The following is a 17,054-nucleotide window of genomic DNA, read 5'->3' as shown; positions in this document are numbered from 1 at the left end:
ACGAACATCCTCTGCCCCACCCGGACCCTTATTCCCTTCCACAAAGCAAAGACCTCAGACCCCAGCTCCCGAGACCACAACAGCACTGACACGTACTGCATACGAGGTTTTAAAGGCCAGCCCGAGGGAGATGGCTACATTTTTTCCTTACCCCGTCGCTAAAGCCATCTTCAATCATGGTTTGTGTCAGAGGGGGAAGGAAAGAGGTCGCTTCTGGGAGTCTTAGCAGCACGGGGGCTGTGACGTGACCCACAAGGCCTCCATGTAGGTCAGGGATGGGCGAAGCCACCGAGCGAGGCGGCCAGAGATGCTCCAAGCCTCCTTGCCGGCTGCTCCCGGGAGCGGTTAAAGATAGAGACGGCGGCAGCTAATGGCGGGGGTGGGAGGAAGGGAGAGGAACAGGGGCTGTGAAGGAAGGTGCGGGGGGGACGGATATAATCCAGCATACAGAAACCTGTCAGGATGGGATTTATTTTTGTTCTGTGAGGGAGTATAATAGGGCTTTGCCTGTACTCTCAATAGCTGTTTTGAAGTGAACCCGGCTGGTATGTCTTTAATTTGTCATTTCATTATGAAACTGTTTCCCTTCCAAGAAGCCTTCAAGTCAGGAAGCTCTGTCTGCCCACACAGGAAATTCCTTTGCTTCAACTTCCCCAAAAAGGAAATTTCCCTCAGAAGTGAGCCCAGCATATGCCTTTGAGCAGAACTGTTTCAAGAAACTTTGGCAGCTGAGTCCCAAAAACACCCCTGGCTTTTCTGCTGCTGCTGGGATGTGGGGATAAACAGTTCGGTTCTTGCCCCCGGTGGGGGGGGGGGGGGAGGCGGTGGGGACCCTACTGAAGCGGGCCCTGGTTCACCCCCTTCCTCCCTCTTCTTCGTTCTCCGGTGCCCTTGCCCCCCCCCCGTCCTGTCCTGCATCACAGCAAGAGCTCTACTTCTCCAAGAGGGATGAAGTACCTGCCACGTTCCCCAAGCACCCCGAGAAATGGGCCCATCTGGAGACTCACCCACAGAGCACACGCAAATACGCTCACAGACGGGCACCCCACAGTCATCCAACGGTGATGCAATACAACAGCACCTCTTCTTTCTTTCTTTCTTTCTTTCTTTCTTTCTTTCTTTCTTTCTTTCTTTTGTAACTTAACATTTTGTTAATTTTAATAGACTCTGAAAATCAGGACAACTTGGTTGATGTGTGGGGGTGGGGAGGGGTCGTGGAGACAGGGTGTCTGGTCTTACTCTAAACATTTTATTTCTGGGGCGCCTGGGTGGCTCAGTCGGTTGGGCGGCCGACTTCGGCTCAGGTCATGATCTCACGGTCCGTGAGTTCAAGCCCCGCGTCGGGCTCTGTGCTGACGGCTCTGAGCCTGGAGCCTGCTTCGGATTCTGTGTCTCCCTCTCTCTCTGACCCTCCCCCCATTCATGCTCTGTCTCTCTCTGTCTCAAAAATAAATAAACGTTAAAAAAATTTTTTTTTAAACATTTTTTTATTTTTATGTTGCCCACAGCCTACCTGTTTTTTTTTTTTTTTTTCATAAATCTCACTCACCATCATCAGGGCTTACACAAAGAGGGCCCACAGCCGCCCTGACTAAACTGAGGCTCAAATTATTTTCCCACAAAAATCAATTGTGTGCCTACTATGTGCCAGGTACTGTTCTGGGTACCGGGGATAAAATAGTAAAACAAAAAACAAACAACAACAACAACAAAAAAAAAAACCCTGTCTTCATGGAGTTTAAATATTTAAAAAAAAAAAATCAGATCTAGTCATCAAGATGAAGCTGTATTATTAGGGCATAATTTACCCACCTCGTCTGAAACCAGAATGGTGATTCTCTCACATATCTGACACCAAAACAGGAGGTTTACAACCACACTGGAGCAAAACACTCACTCTTATTCCCTCTCCGACCCACACACCGACTTGAGACCTGTCATAGAAAGACTACAGTATTTCAGATGAAGAAGGTACAAGAAAATAAGAGAGCCCGCCAGAGCTTCTAAAGCACGCATATTACCATATCCTCTTTTCTCAAGGGTGGTGGATTTTTTTGTGCACAAACTTCCCCAGTGCAGATTTTAAGTAAAACATGGAGGGGGGAGAAATATCTGAAACCACAGCCTTGTAAAAACTAATCTCTCAGACATATTGTGAATGACTAAGTGGGTAAGTGCCCGGAGCAGCTGTGAAGCGAATAATAATATATAGTATTTTATGAAGCTTCTTAGCAGAGAGGCATTGGCAGGAAACTGCCAGACTCATAGTTAAGTTTTTAATTTTCCATTTCAAATCACTTCATTAAAAAAAAAATGTTGTCAAAGGGAAACAACACAGAGAGCTAGAGCACAAAAGGAGGGAGTGGTATTGAACTTCAAACTGTGAAGCAGGCGGTAGGACAAAGAGAGACACAGACAGATGAGGAACTAAGACAGCCCTGGATTTTCACCCTGCAATTAGATTGCACTAGAATGGCAGAGCGATAGAATCTGATCTTATTACACTATTCATGTGCCAGGACTCTGTAAGGGATACTGTTTACCAGGAAACAGAGCGATATTTAAGGGACTAGTGAGAATCATATAGCGTGTTGAAATCTGAATAGATTAACCCTGAGGTTTTGGGTTGTGGTAGATACGTTCCATGGAGTGGATTTATAATTTTATTTTAGTGAGTTATTCTATTTTTCTAAACTTACGAGGTTTTAACCACATGGTTGAATCTCTTAGGGGGACCCAACATCATTTTTCATGTTCGCAGAGAGAATGGTGTCAGGAATAGGCCTTTGGCTTGGAGTGGGAGGGAGAGTGTGGAGGGGAGCCTGAGGAATCTGCTTTGCCAACTACCAGCTCTGCGACTCTGGCCAAGTTCCTTAACCTCTTTAAACCTGCCTTTTCATCAGTGAAGTGGGGATAATAAAACTCAGCCCATAGGACTATCATGAGGATTAAATGATCTAATACTTGTGAAAAGTGCCTTCCACGAGTACTCAATAAACAGTGGTTATTACTCCACACAGAGAGCTATGAAGGATCTTTCTCCCAAATTCCACACACCCACTCCTCAGATAAGCCACTCACCTCTGGCTGGCACCTTTAAATTCTCCACAAGTCAAGATTTTCCTGACCGCTTCAACTTGAGACTTGGATTAACGTTAGGTCCCTCATAATACCAGCATGGTCTTGGCATTACGATCAAACATTCAGTCGCTTCAGAGGTAAAGACGGTTTGGTTAAGAACGACTGAAAAAGGCTTAAGGATTCAGATGCAAAATTCACTCCTCCTCTCAAGGCAATGAAGATGACTTCCACATTCTCCAGTCAACCGTGTGCCAGAGAAGATCGGACTTTGTCCAGTCAATACCAATGCTGGCAATGTCTTGAAACCAACGGCCAGGCATGGTAAATATCAGATTACTCATCTTCGTCTCAGAGGTCCAGCTTCACAATGTTGTGTCTGAATCAAGGGGCCTGGATTTTCCATCTAATTTTACGTCAGTCTTCTCCATGGAGAAGGCCAGTCCCAGGCAAAATTATGGAGTTTTTCCCGACTCTACTCCCTCCCTTGACTTTGTCCATGCTGGCCATCGGTCTTCTATTTTAAAAGATTCAAGAGATTTGATAAACTCATTTTCATTAAGATATCAGGGACTTAAGGTATTAGTTATCTCTCTCCAAGGTACTAGCTGCTATCCTAACAATTTACCACTAAAAAGTAGAGCTAGGTAGAAATAATGCCCAAGCCAAAAGGAGTGTATCTTCACAATGGAACTTCAGACATCATGGTGGTTTATCGTGGGAGAGATTTAAGTTCAGGACGCTCTTACATCACCGTAACTGGGTGAGCACATACCCTGCCGAAGCATAACACTGTCAACACTGGCCCTGTTCACAAACAACTTACAAACCCTCTGTCCTAGCTCTAGAGTAGTGCTTTCTGGACAGTAAAAGTTCAGAAAACTCTCCGAATCTCAACACTCCTTTAGCAAGTGAGAAAGCACAAGATGGGAGACGGCTACACAGCTAAATGTACAATGCCAGTGCTACAACACCCAGTTGTGTTTCGTCAAGTTCTTTCCCTGGATCACTGTGAGTAACAGGAATCATCACAGAAGCTCTGTCAAGCAGCTATCTGGAGTTACAGCTATGAAACAGTATGAACGAAACACACACACACACACACACACACACACACACACACATTTAGATTCATCTGAAGTGAAATTCTTCTTTGCCCAAGAATTGAAAGAAAAAAAAAATTTTTCCTTTGATAAGGTCCAAACAAATTCTACATCTGTGTGGATTTTTGCGGGTCTCTGAAGTTCCCCTCAGCATGATCAGAGAATTAAAGAGTAGTTTAAAAGGACGTTATCAACATCCACAGCTCTCAGGTGAGGAATCTCTCTCTCAGGGAAGTTCTGCTTCTGTGTTTCGAAAAGACCTTTGAATAAGATCCCGGATATCTGTGTGAATATGCGATTGCTGGCCAAACTGTAAGGGCAGCGAGGGTGCCCCACAACACGCTGGACGCAGGGTTGTAAACAGGGAAAAGAGAACTATCTGTCTAGGGCGGGGATTTTGGGAGGCGGCTTCCCCACCACCTTGCACCAAGAAGTGAAAAGAGTAAGTGTGGGAGGCAGAACCATGAGAACGATGGTGTGGAAGAAATTAGAATGAAAAAGAAAGGAAAGTGTTTTCTCCCCCCACTTGGTTCACTTGTAGTAGGAAAATATGCCCAAGACAGAGGAACCTTCCAGCCCATCAGAATAACAGGTTTGTGAACTTGCCAACTACCGTTGGGCTACTTCCTCAAGCGAGGCCTAGGAGGGGGAAGAAGAAAGAGTAATTTTATTTCCTCAAGAGGGTTGGCAACAAGTCATCTGCTCACATTTGTTTCTCTACAATGAGTTCCTGGTGTTGGTGACCTGAGAGCTACTTGAGGAGGCAAAAGAACACCACGCATCAGCTTTGTTCCCGAATCAGAATCACGGCTGCTCTGGGCAATTCTTTTCTCCCTAATCCTACGCCCTTTTTTCACAGCCTGGGGCAACAAGTAGATGATGTGAGTAACTAGTTCAGGGCCCCTATTTAGAAATAGTTTCTTGGGTGTGAGTTTTCATGCCCATGGGACGGTAGGAGTGTCACAGATTCTCTTTGCTGGCTGGGGCGGATGGAAATGTACTTTAAAGCTCAGCATCAAAGCCTCACTTTAGAAGCTGAAAGCCTTCATTCCCTTGCCAACTGTGCTTCCCCCCCCCTTATAATTAATTAATGCAGTATTAATTGTGCATGTGCTATGGGGCCGGCTGAAGGAGGATACAGTGGCCCTATCCATGCAGATAGATCAGCTGGCTTTGTAAAGCTGGAAACCCAGTGGACATCGACAGAGGGAGGAACATACACATTGTCATTTTCACAGGTTACAGGAAAGGCAACCATGCCTTGAGGTGCAGAGGGGATTCCCACAAGTCGCGCAGCTGGGGTCAAGGGGTAGTTACCAGAAGCCACACCTGTGCGTAATGCCCTGGGAAAAGAGCCAACTCACGGATACTTCTCGGGTCTACGAGAACTAGGAAGCAGGCCTGAGATCAGAGAGAAGGTTCTTGGGACCCAGTGTAAGGTGTGAGTGGCCCCAACAGCCTTCAGAAAATCTGGAAGGCCGAGGAACTGCGCCCATACCTGATCTCAATCATCAGGGAAGCATCCAACAGCGTCAGGTGTTGAATTGCCGTATTTCCTTGTGCGAGGGCGTCCTCACAAAACAATCACGGCGAAAGTAGAGGATAATCTCCTGTATCCTTGAAATACCACCATCCGAACCAAAATTTGATGTTGAGCACTGAGATCAAGTGAATGACCATGATGCTTAGCATTTATAGATGATGCTCCACTGCCCATACCCCTTCTTAGTTCTCTTCTGGAATTAGAACACATAAAATGTTTGAGCTGTGAAGGACCAGCAAAATCCTGCACTCAGGCTACTTTGCTTTTCATATGAGGAAGCTACCACACTGGCAGAGAGAACGGATTGTCTGGCATGACCCCACCAGCCAGCACGCCGGGGCCAACGCTCAGAGGATCAAGCCCAACAAGTGTGCTCCCTGCTCTCTATTACCCTGCAGCAGAATTTCCTGGAACATAGGCCATGTTGGTAAACTGAGGCACCAAAATGTCAGACAATTTTTCTGAAGCATGTCAGACTAACATAAAGTATTAGGAAGTGAAATGCTTTCATTCGTGAACCCAATAATACAATCTCCGTTCCAGCACAGCATCTTTCTTGCTGTTTAATAGTCATCTGGGGTAGATCATCTCTTTTTCAAAGAAGGAACATTGTGGAAAGCATGATTCTTTTAATTTAATTTTATTTCTAACACTCCAGAATTTATACAGGTACCTGCAAATACGCTACAAATAACAGTTTGCATAGAGGATTGAATTTGAAAATTTTTTCTTCCTCTATATTTGCAAGGTAATTTAGTTTGTGTCACTCATTTACCCCTCTGGCCTTCCTTGTCTATCGTTTATAAAAATTTTGCTTAAATTAAAAAAAAAAAAAAGCCAGCAACCTGTTTGCTTGGATTTTCTCCTTCCAACCAACAGCCTCTAATCATGACTCCTGTCAGTTCCTAATGAAGAAGCAACACAGCAAAGTGACAAAAAGACTAAATTTGGGGATTCAATCTGGACTCAAATCATGGCTCCTTCACCTTCTCTCTGTGTGACCTCTGGCAAGTGATTTACCACTCTGAGCCTCAGATACAGACACAGATACAGACACAAACATAGTATCTACCTTCCAGTGTTAGAGATTATTCAGGATAATTTATGTAAAGGTCTTGGCACACAGAAAGTGCTCAATAAACAGCAGTGACGATGATTATTTATTCTGCATATTATTGCAACAGAGATTTCTTTCGAGTGGCATCCTTTTTAAAAAAAAAATTTTAATGTTTATTTATTTTTGAGAGAGATACAGAGTGTGAGCAGGGGGGGGGACAGAGAGAGAGGGAGACACAGAATCCGAAGCAGGCTCCAAGCTCTGAGCTGTCAGCACAGAGCCCGACACGGAGCTCGAACTCACGGACTGCGAGATCATGACCTGAGCCGAAGTCGGATGCTCAACTGACTGAGCCACCCAGGCCTCCCTAGGGTGGCATCTTGTATACAGTTGACCTCAGAATGGCTCCTAGGAAGCAGCACAGTTCTGGCAAAGTGGGCAAGTGGGGTATGACAACAAAAAAAGACACACATTTGTCAAGATAAGCCACTCCTAGAAAACAAACAATAAGCAAATCCTAATACTGTTACTTCTAAAGTGAAGCTACACAGACTGCCTGATACGCCTGTAATTTTTCTTAAGACAGTACTATTCCATACCCTTCAAGACTCATCTAGGTCCCCTTTGGTTTTCCTCTTGATTGTTGCAAACCTTCACCATCCTCAGTGAACCGCTTTAGCTAATGCCCCCATCCCCAGAGTAGAGAATTCAGCCCCAGCGAATTGGTGAAATCAAGTATTCCCCGCACAGCCCTGCACCAGTTAGACTTTTCCTTTCAAGCATCTAATCGGCATCCACCACACATCCACAGCTCTTTCTCCAGTACCTATATCTGCAATCTGCATTTCTATTACTGAAATCTTGGAGCTCCATTTGAGGCTATTTCTATCCATGATCTAGAGGAAACAGAAATAGAGTCTAATTTCAAAGGAATGGAGTTTAATCCACCTACCCAAGACGGAAGCAGTAACGATCAGGGCAGGGTAACTAATTATTCTTGGGAATTTACAGTCAGCATGGGGCCAGAGACAGGGACAGTTTATATCTCTAAAATCCTACTCTACCTGCCTTCAGAAGGGACAAGAAGAAAGAACCCGCAGAAGACACATGGACGGTTCAGGCAACTGAACCAGAATCCTCCTATGGCAACAGGGAAATCAGTAACATCGAAGGTCCCCTAGTAACTTTCACCTCTGGAAAAACATAAAGATGAGGAGGTCAAAGCCACTCCTGTCAGAAGTTCCAAGCGTCTAAGCTACTGATAAGATTTAACTTAGGCATAAAGCAAAATGGGAGAAAATATCTTTTATTTGAGAATGGAGACTTTATCCTATTTGTATAGATTCAACCCAATCTGTGCTTTGTGATAATGGAGAGGACGTGAGGAGAAACCTAGGGAAGCTATTTCAAGCCAACATCACACTGAATCTTCATCATGCCGGTCAGCAATGATTGTGTAGCAAGAGATGAAGTTGGCCATGGACCTTAATGGACAGGGGCCCTAATATGCCAAGAGAGAGACCACAGAGATACTAATGGTTGGAAAATCCCAGGGAAGACAGTTGAGAGGAGACAGAAGAAATGGGAATATCATTTAGTTCCCACTGTTCAAGTCTCTACTCAGAGAACTGACTGGTTCTCATCGGCTCTTAAGTTTAAATGGCTGTCTCACTTTGTCTGTCATACTCTTTCAATATGGGGCCTAGAACAGTGCTGGGCATCTCTGGGTTCACACAAATAGCCCACAGGACCAAGTAGGGACCACCAATTGCCAACGACTGCCAAACATCAACTTTAGAATTCCAAAGACAGAGAAAGCCCTCCCTTCCCCATCCCCCCCGGGATCACAGGCATTTTGTCAGAGCTTCTGCTGGAGGAACTGCCTTAAATGTACAAGGAGCGCACGGCATGAAATGCAAAGTGAAAGAAAAGGTCAATAGACCTCTGGTTATATATTTTTTTTTTTTTAAAAAAAGACATCTATAAATAGCTGCATTTATTGAAGCTGCTTCCTTATCAGGAAGCATGGAGCTAGGAATTAACGTCTGCCTGCATCGGAAATTCTTTCAGACAGCGAGCCCAAAAAGGAAATTTCCCTTCCAAAGCATCCTGGCTGTTCGGTTGTGGGCTGTTTTTTCTCTTCAAGCTGTTTGAAAGAGCTAAGCAGGGCCCTGATACAGCCTCACGTGCTGCTGGAAAAGGAGAAAGCCTTTAAGCATTTGAATGTGAATGGTGAAGGCGCCCAAAGGAAGGCTTGGAGGGTGGGGGGCGGAGGACAAGATACAAAATGCTGGTGGCTGGCCATCTTTGTTGGGAGTCATTATCGCTTTGTCAGATTCTGACTGAGAATTAAATCTTCCCCGTGTCCTTGCCTCAACTCTGCTGGTGATGTCACAACACGTCACAGGCAGCTGCGTGAGGAGAGGCCATTTTTGGAATACTGATAACGGCAAAGGACACGGGAGGACTTGCTGGGTTTTAGAAGAAGGGTAGGACAGGCCGCAGAAGGAGACCTACAGATTTGGGCAAGGCCAGTGAAGAAAACCATTCCAGACAGACGTGCAGATAGGGTTTGGGTAGGAAAGTGCCCGAGAGTGGAACTGAGCTCCTGGAAATCGTAGAGACGTTAGAAAATAAAGCTGGTTTCCAGTGTGACTGATGGAAATCGGTCCCGATGCTATACAGACAGAACTCTAGGCCCTTTCTTTAGTGAAACAAACAAGGACATACATGCTTCTCTTTGCCCTTAAAAATGAGGAAGCCACCTCCGAAACAGGCTATTTACCAGCTTTGGGAACTGAAACAGAGTTCTTGTGAGTTACTGGCCACTGTTTGCAGGGCACCATGGTAGGTGCTCCCCGTGAGTTAGCTCTGATCCTTACAGGAAACTCTCATGAGTAGGTATCTTAGAAATTTGAGTTTTAGGCTAAATCATCTCTAATAGAGAAAGGGAGCCCTGGAATCCAAGCCCACTCAGTTCTTTCTTGACTTGAACCCATGTCCTTTCTATTACCATGCCTTTTCCTTTGGAAACACCAAAAAAGCAGTGAGACCTGTTCCCAGGAGGCCATTCCTGGTGAAATGCCAGGGAATGTGGGAATGTGGTTGGGCCCCACTCCTGGAGCTGGCCCTCTGAGGCCTTCATGGCCAGCTCTGTTGCAGACAGAAACTGAACGTCAACCTGAGCCCACAAGAGAGGGAGGAGGGAGGAACAGTAGAGATGGGTGGGCAAGACAGGAGTGAATTATTCACAGTAACAGCCTCTGGTTCCTGGTGGAAGCCAACGTGTTGAGGTTCAGTGCAAATTAATGGTCAAGTGCATTACCAGAGCCCAAGTGCTCCCAGTCCCCCGCACCCACGGCCACCCAGACTCCAACAGTCAGCGGTGCCTGTACTTTCGTGTCCACAAGACTCTGTCATTCTGTGTTCTCCTAAGAAGCCTAACTGATGACTTCCAAGGTAGACATCACATTCGGCTCCTCACAGGCTTGTGTGAATCTGGACAATTCGGTGGACCTCCTGAATCACAGTCATCCCATCAATAAAACAGAATCCGTAACACCTACCTCAAGGGCTGGTACATGATTAAATGAGATAACATATACGAGCACGTGCTGTGGCTCATAACAATATAAAATACTAGCTACGATTCCATTTAATTCTCATTTTTGCGTCTTCTTAGGGAACAAAATTAACTTGCAAGCATATAAAATTGTGGGTTGCTCCAGCTAATTAGAAAAGAGAGGCAGTGCATCTCTTTTCACTATCCCGGTTCTAATATAGCCTTGCTCGCCATGTGACTGTCTTCAACTCAGTTACTCTGCTGAGAAGGCAAAATCACCAAGTGGGTGAGCAGCGAGGTAACGTTTCCAAAGGAAGGCATTAAATTAAATTATTAAACACACACAAGTAGGAGTAGTAATGTAAGAATTTTGAAAGATTCACAAGGAAAGGAAGTAGAGCCAAGGGACTATTTCTGGTGTTCCGATTCTAGAAAACTCTGAGCGGCTATTATGGCTATTTATTAACCCACAGCATCATAAACCGTAACCCTATTAAAAATGATGAATGAGTCCTCGGTTCCGACTTTTAAATACCAGTTCGCAGGGATTTTAGAAGGCCCACCTGGCCCTGCAAAATTTTGCAAAGTCTTTGGGCAAAGAGCATCATGTCAATCTGTGATCAGATGGGATTCTATCAACTAAATCCAAAATGATCATGTAAAAAGGAATTTAAAGGAAAGAAAAGACATGTAGTGATTTAAATTCTGCTGACAGATCTGAAGCATACTTTCCTGGAATCAGATGGGCAGCCCCCAGCATCACTGTTTGAGGCTGAGGGGTTCACAGGGTGGGCACCACCTCATGAGGCACCTCTGGCTGCCCCCTCAACACCCACACTCCCCCCAGGCACTTAGAGAAAGGCGGTCTTCGGGCAGACAAATGAGACAAAGTCTCGCCCTCACAACAGGAGGCCCCTAGTGAGAATGAGGCAACAGGCCTTCACTGCTTAGAGAGTCAAGAGTGAGCTCCTCCAGCTACTCTGGGGGGCCTTCGATCCTTTTTGTGTTTTCAAGGAATCATAAGAGGCTTAGACTCCCTTGAAGGAGTAGAACTTTGCATCTTTCACCCAACCTGTTCCAATTGTTGTATTTCAGCTCTTCTACCCTCAAGCTTAAAAACTAAGTCAGTATCCTCTGTGGAAGTGGGGAGGAGATGGGGGGGGGGGGAAGAAGCCCTTTCTATCTTCTCAATAAACATCCTTGTGTTTGCTCTCCTAGTAGAACAGGGTGGTTCCAGGAACCTGTGTTGGCAGGTACCAGCCTGCACATGTGGGCAGTGAGGAGGCCAGACCAGGACAGCAGGGGGCTGGCCCTTCTCCCCTTTGCTCACCTCCTTTCCTAGGCCCAGAGTACCCCACCTGGCCCTATCAAGCCCTCTTTAATCACCCCTTAACACTTTGCTCCATTTACCGTTTGTTTTTATCACAGGCCGGTAGAAGGCATTACTTTCTCCTTCTCAATCGCTTGCTAATTTGTCACACGCCTTCCGTTTGGGCATATAGCTCTGCCTTTGCAGAACAAAATGGTGAGAAACCCTCAGTATGAGAATCTTAAACATTATCACCCCTACTTTCCCTCCAACCAGGAAAGGCTATATTTTGACTGCAGAATGGAAAGAGAAAAAGAAAGAGTTAAGAGAGAAGGTTTTTCTGCAGATCAATGAGGACAAATGGTGAAGAGAAGCTACTTTGATGCATACCAGTCTGGTGAGTATCTCTTTAAGACAAGCAGCTAAAAATGCTTTCAACCTAGCAATACCATAAATGTCCTGCTGCTGTCTTGGCTTCCAGATTCTTTCCCGTACTTTCCATGAGCATTCCATTGGGAATTGTCTGGAATCCCAGATTAAAACAGCAATAACCCAATTCCCTTGTTAGAATATTTATTTTCTTTTAGGTTTGGAAACCCAGCTGGGATGCATCTTCCAGTATACGGCACAGCCTCAACCATCCTGGGGGCTACATGAGAGCTTTCTCAAACAGCTCAATGGGCAGCCGAATCCTGGAACAGGAGAGTGGGGCAGGCGGCTCAGACTCATGTGGAAAGCCCCAGCTGAGGACAAACAACAAAAGCCTGGGAACCTCCATTTGCACAGGATTCATTCCAGATGTCGGAACCAACAGGGCTCATGCAGATTACCCAGAAGGTTTCTAGAGTCAGGCTGCCAGACAGAAGGCATTGCCCTGACCTGAATCCATATTCTATCAACTGATTATATCCTAAAGTCAGCAGTAATATGCTACAATCCTAGATATGATAATCCTAGATGTGATAATCTATGTGGGGATCCATCCATCCCTTCATCCACCCATCCGAGGGAGATAAGCAAACTATTCAACAATTCACTGACCGGTTAGAAGATTCCAGCCATAAACCATTCTGGCCACTACAGCCACACGGGTGAATCCTGGCTAAGTGTCAAGCCCGAATTCATCCATCTGTCCAAAAACTATGTATTGAACACACTTACATAGTGGCACAACAGGTAAGAGCTTGGCTCTGGGGTCAGACAGAACTGAGTTTGAATCCTGACTCTCTCTCTTACTAACTGTGTGACTTTGGCAGGTTAACGTAAGTTCTCTAATCCCTAAATTCCTTATGTCTGACATGGATAGAAAAAGAAGATCTACCTTACAAGTGCTGCTGGGAGGAATTAAATAAAATAATTTACATAAAGGACTTCACACAGTGCCTGGTCCAGGGTTATCCTATGACAAATATTAGCTATTACAATTGTGTGCTAGGCACAGGGAGTGGCCCAGTCGTGGCCCGTGAGGAAACCGTCTACTCCAGAACAGCGTTGGCATGGAAGAGACAGTTCCAAGTGCAGAGAAAGAGTCCTTCAGTGAGATCATGATATGTTAAAGGTAAGAGGGCCAGGAAACCGTCTCTTGTCCCATCACCATCTTGTATGGCAGAACTGGGTATTATCGTGCCTGACTCACATTCCAACAGCTCGTTTTAACAGCAGAACTAGTTAAGAATTAAGATCCTCCGGTTCGGTGTGTGTCTTAGCTGGTTTTGCCAGGGTTACTACTTGTGGGGAGAGAGTCCCGTGTGGTAAAAGAGCTTACAAGAGCAAAGGCATCCAGAGGTGAACCAAGAGTTGGGGCCTTCTTGGGGCAGATGTCTCAAAGCCAAGGGATGAAAAGCTATGAAAGAAACTTCAGCCTGTTTGGGACAAGGGTTCACACATTTTTTTTTTGCTCCCTCTGTACTAGGCGTGAAGCTCTCAAAGGGCAAGGAGTTTGGTCTGCTTCGTCGATTTCTGTATCCCTGGCATCCAGGAGAGTGTTTGGTGCAGCACGGTGTTGAATAAATAAACAAATGAGATTAGATGGTAAGAGTGTTCTGCAAGGCATGACCATGTTCGATGTGGAAGAGAATGTTCCCGAAGCGAATATACTACTGGCCACCGGACAGCTTCCGGAGGAAAAGATGTTATTCCCTGACTGTGGTTTCTTTTCCAGTCCTGTCTACTCTACTGGTGCCACAACATTCCAGTTTACCAGGGACAATGGTGCCCGCAGTCGTGACCCGGGCACCTCTACAGTCCCCATCTCATCTTGTGGAGAAGACGGTAGAGTGCAACTGTGCCCTTTACGTCCTTGCCCAAGCGAAGCTGGAATGTCCTGCCTGCGACTCGTAGCGACTTTGTAAATACCGTCGGACACGGCAAGCTGGAGGAGGGGACGGATTCTCACGGCCCTCAAGTCCTCGCCAGAAGCCCGGCAAGGGTCCTCACCGGAGGAGAAGGAATAAGCCAGCAATATTCCCCCAGGATTTCCCAGCAACACAGTCACCTGATTCCCTGAATTATCACAGGGAGAGGGAAGAGAAGCCTGCATCCTCTGTCTCCTTTTGTTCTCCACCTTCAGCAAGCAACCTTCTGGCTTCTGAGGAGAGACGGGATGAGAGGAGGCGAACATCCCGGGGAGCGTTACCATGCCAGAAAGAGATGGCAAGCACAACCGTGCGTGCCACCACGGAAGTCTGAGGAATCAGCGAGGGAAGGGCCAAGGTGACCCCCCGTGCTTCCTACAACCTGGACTTGAGCCCTCGGGGCAATATTCAAGCCAGGAAACCTGGCATTTTCTTGGACACTGTGATCAGGGTGGGAATCAGGTGACTCATTCTCCCCAGCTGCCCCATCACACTGTATCATCTAGAGGCTGGGTGGCAGCACAGGAAAGGAAGACAAAAAGGAAATGACAGGTGTCGGCTGCTTTGGAGACTGGCCCCAACAGCACAAGTGTGTTGGTGCCGATACTCTGCCAAGCTACAGATAGGGAGCTGGTAGAGGCAAAGGGCAGAGGTGACCTGAGAGAGAGAGAGGTGGAAGGACCACAAAGACTGCCACCGTGGAGGCAATGCAGGCACAAGAGAAGCAGGAGAGGGGAGCAAAAGAAAGGACGGGAGTGAGAGGCCCTATCTGGGCAGTAAAATGAAGGAAAGAAAAGCAGCCAGCATGAAACAAAAAAAAAAAAAAAAAGAAAGAAAGAAAGAAAAAAAAAATGGCGGGGAGGCCCTCCCTGTAAAGAAAGGAAGAGCACACAGCCTAAAAGCAAAGCAGGGAGGGAGTCTGACTCAGAAACTGCCCAAAATTTAGGGCCTACGAAAATCCTAGAGGAGTTACGGGTGAACTCAGGAAGAGAGGCAAACTTTCCAAAAACGTTCACTTTGCCTCTTAGGAGATGTAGTTGACCTTGCTACATGGTGCACACTTCCAGATTTGGGGGTAACGTGTCAACAAGGGACAGGAGTCTCAAGCTTTTTGAAGCCATCAATGCGGGGGGGAGAGGGGTAAAGGACCACGAAGCAGCTTCCCACGGTGGACATCAGGAGTGCCACCCATCTCAGAGCTTGCCAATCTCCTGCCTGAAGCCCCGTCCCCGCGCGGGCAACCACTCCCCTCTCAGTCAGTCTGTCCTTCTGGCCCTGGGGCGGTCTGTCCTCCCTCCCACCCCCGCGCGCATGCGCGCCAACACTCACGCAGGTGCGCGGGCAGGCGGATCGAGTCGTCCTCCATCCTGAGCGCTCGGGGCACTGGAACATGAAGCGGAGTCGAGGACGCGTAACTCGGCACCGGGCTCTCGGGAGGTGTATATGAAATTCGTTCCTGCTGTTAACAAGAAGGGCAGGAAGAGGGGAGGGGGAAGAAGACAATGAAAGCTTGGAACTGACTTAGGTGTGAAGACAGCGCGCGGGGTGGGGGGCAAAAGGGAGAGGGGGCATCTGAGCACTGGCCAACCAGGCTTCACATCATTCCCGCTCACCCCCTTTCCAGACACTTCAGTTGTCTTCCAGATCCCCAGCATTTGGGGTTTGTAACAAGGTTGTGGAAAGGCTTAACACAGGGCTTCTCCTTTGGACTCAGGTCAATGGGTGTCCGTTTCCCCTCCCCTCTGTACTAGAGGTTTGTTCAAGTCAAGAGGGGAGACAAGGAGGAGGAAATGAAACCGTATGTCCAAGAGAATGGCTTTAAAGACTACTCTCAAAAATTACTTGTCCAAGTCACATAATTAATGTCACCCATACATTAAAACCACGTTTCCTCTTCTCTGGCAATATCCCCGGTTCCTAATGCAAATATGATTCTGTACTCAGATCCAATGAGAGGTGAGCTCAAAGTGATGGCTTGTAAACTCCAGATTTAGTTAATAAATCTACAAACAAGATTTTTCTATGGCCTACCTATCTCATTAGAAACCAAAAATATCCAATGATTTTTTCCTTCATAGCAGGGAACTATCTGCAACATTAACAATATCTCCTTGTCCCTTCATTTTCCATCTTAGACACATGCTTCTTTCCTTCTGAAGTATTTCAGAGCTCATTCAAGAATTGTCTGCATTTAAGGAAAGTGCTGTTTAATTGAAGGTACTTAATTCAACTGACAACTGCAGACCCACTGTTTAAATTCAAACAGGCAGTGTTTGTTAGATCAATTAAAACAACTGGATGGGATGAGAAGGATTATTACTAGCTTCAAATTAAAACACAGCAAATAATGACAAGGAACCAACTATTATGTTCAGCTAGACGAGCAGTACAATTTGCATCTCAAATCTATATACCAACTACTTTGACTTAAAGTCCATACATAAATAAACATAACTTCCATTCGTTTCTGTGGTTCAACCGGGCAAAGCAAAGTGGGACATACAAGGTCCAAAAATAAGTTGGGGGGAAAGATCAGGAAGATGCCATTATGAAAACAAGAATCAGGAGCAAAAGAAAAATTGCAGATGAAAATAAAGCAAAGGGGGTGTTTATGTTTTGGAAAGACAGTTCTCTAACATTTTATACTTCATCAAATGTGCAAAAGGGAAGCAGGGGAGTCCCCCTGGCTGTATAACCAAATTAAAGCTTTTCTTCTGCTCAGAGCCTGGAAAGTTTGGTGGTTGTGGTAGGAAGTTTCAATTTTAAATGAATATAGACATATTTCTGTAATTTCCGAATGGAATTGCTATACCTTCCCTGAGGCATCCTCTACCAGCAAAAAGGGCACTTGGAGTATTTCCGTTTAAACATACATCCTAAAGTTTCCTGGTGAATTTCTTAATTAAAGGCAGGCGTACACACCCTAGATTTCATTTCTGTATCAATCATGATGTCCTGTGAAAGGTCACCCAGAGGCAAAACCTTCAACTTCACTTTTATTGAACTTTACCAACCATCACGCATATTTTAAGCAACTCTAGCTTAAGG

The 17,054-nt window shown here is 45.9% G+C and overlaps 1 protein-coding gene across 4 annotated transcripts in view; it reads right to left on the bottom strand.

The window, feature by feature from the left end:
* ETV6 (ETS variant transcription factor 6) overlaps positions 1-17,054 on the bottom strand; it is a 251,345-nt gene that overhangs the window by 137,105 nt on the left and 97,186 nt on the right. For 3 of the 4 annotated variants that reach the window (XM_047066017.1, XM_047066020.1, XM_047066019.1), the window contains exon 2: positions 15,336-15,465. In XM_047066017.1, the coding sequence (XP_046921973.1) occupies positions 15,336-15,465 (130 nt within the window). The remainder of the gene's footprint in view (positions 1-15,335; positions 15,466-17,054) is intronic. The other variant, XM_047066018.1, reaches the window with a different exon arrangement.

This window comes from Lynx rufus, unplaced genomic scaffold (assembly GCF_022079265.1).
Source record: "Lynx rufus isolate CCGP_SWC_20201006 ecotype Redwood Valley unplaced genomic scaffold, mLynRuf1.p SCAF_7, whole genome shotgun sequence".
NCBI lineage: Eukaryota > Metazoa > Chordata > Mammalia > Carnivora > Felidae > Lynx > Lynx rufus.
Note: the sequence above shows the minus strand (reverse complement) of the source record. Positions and strands in the feature narration are given on the sequence as shown.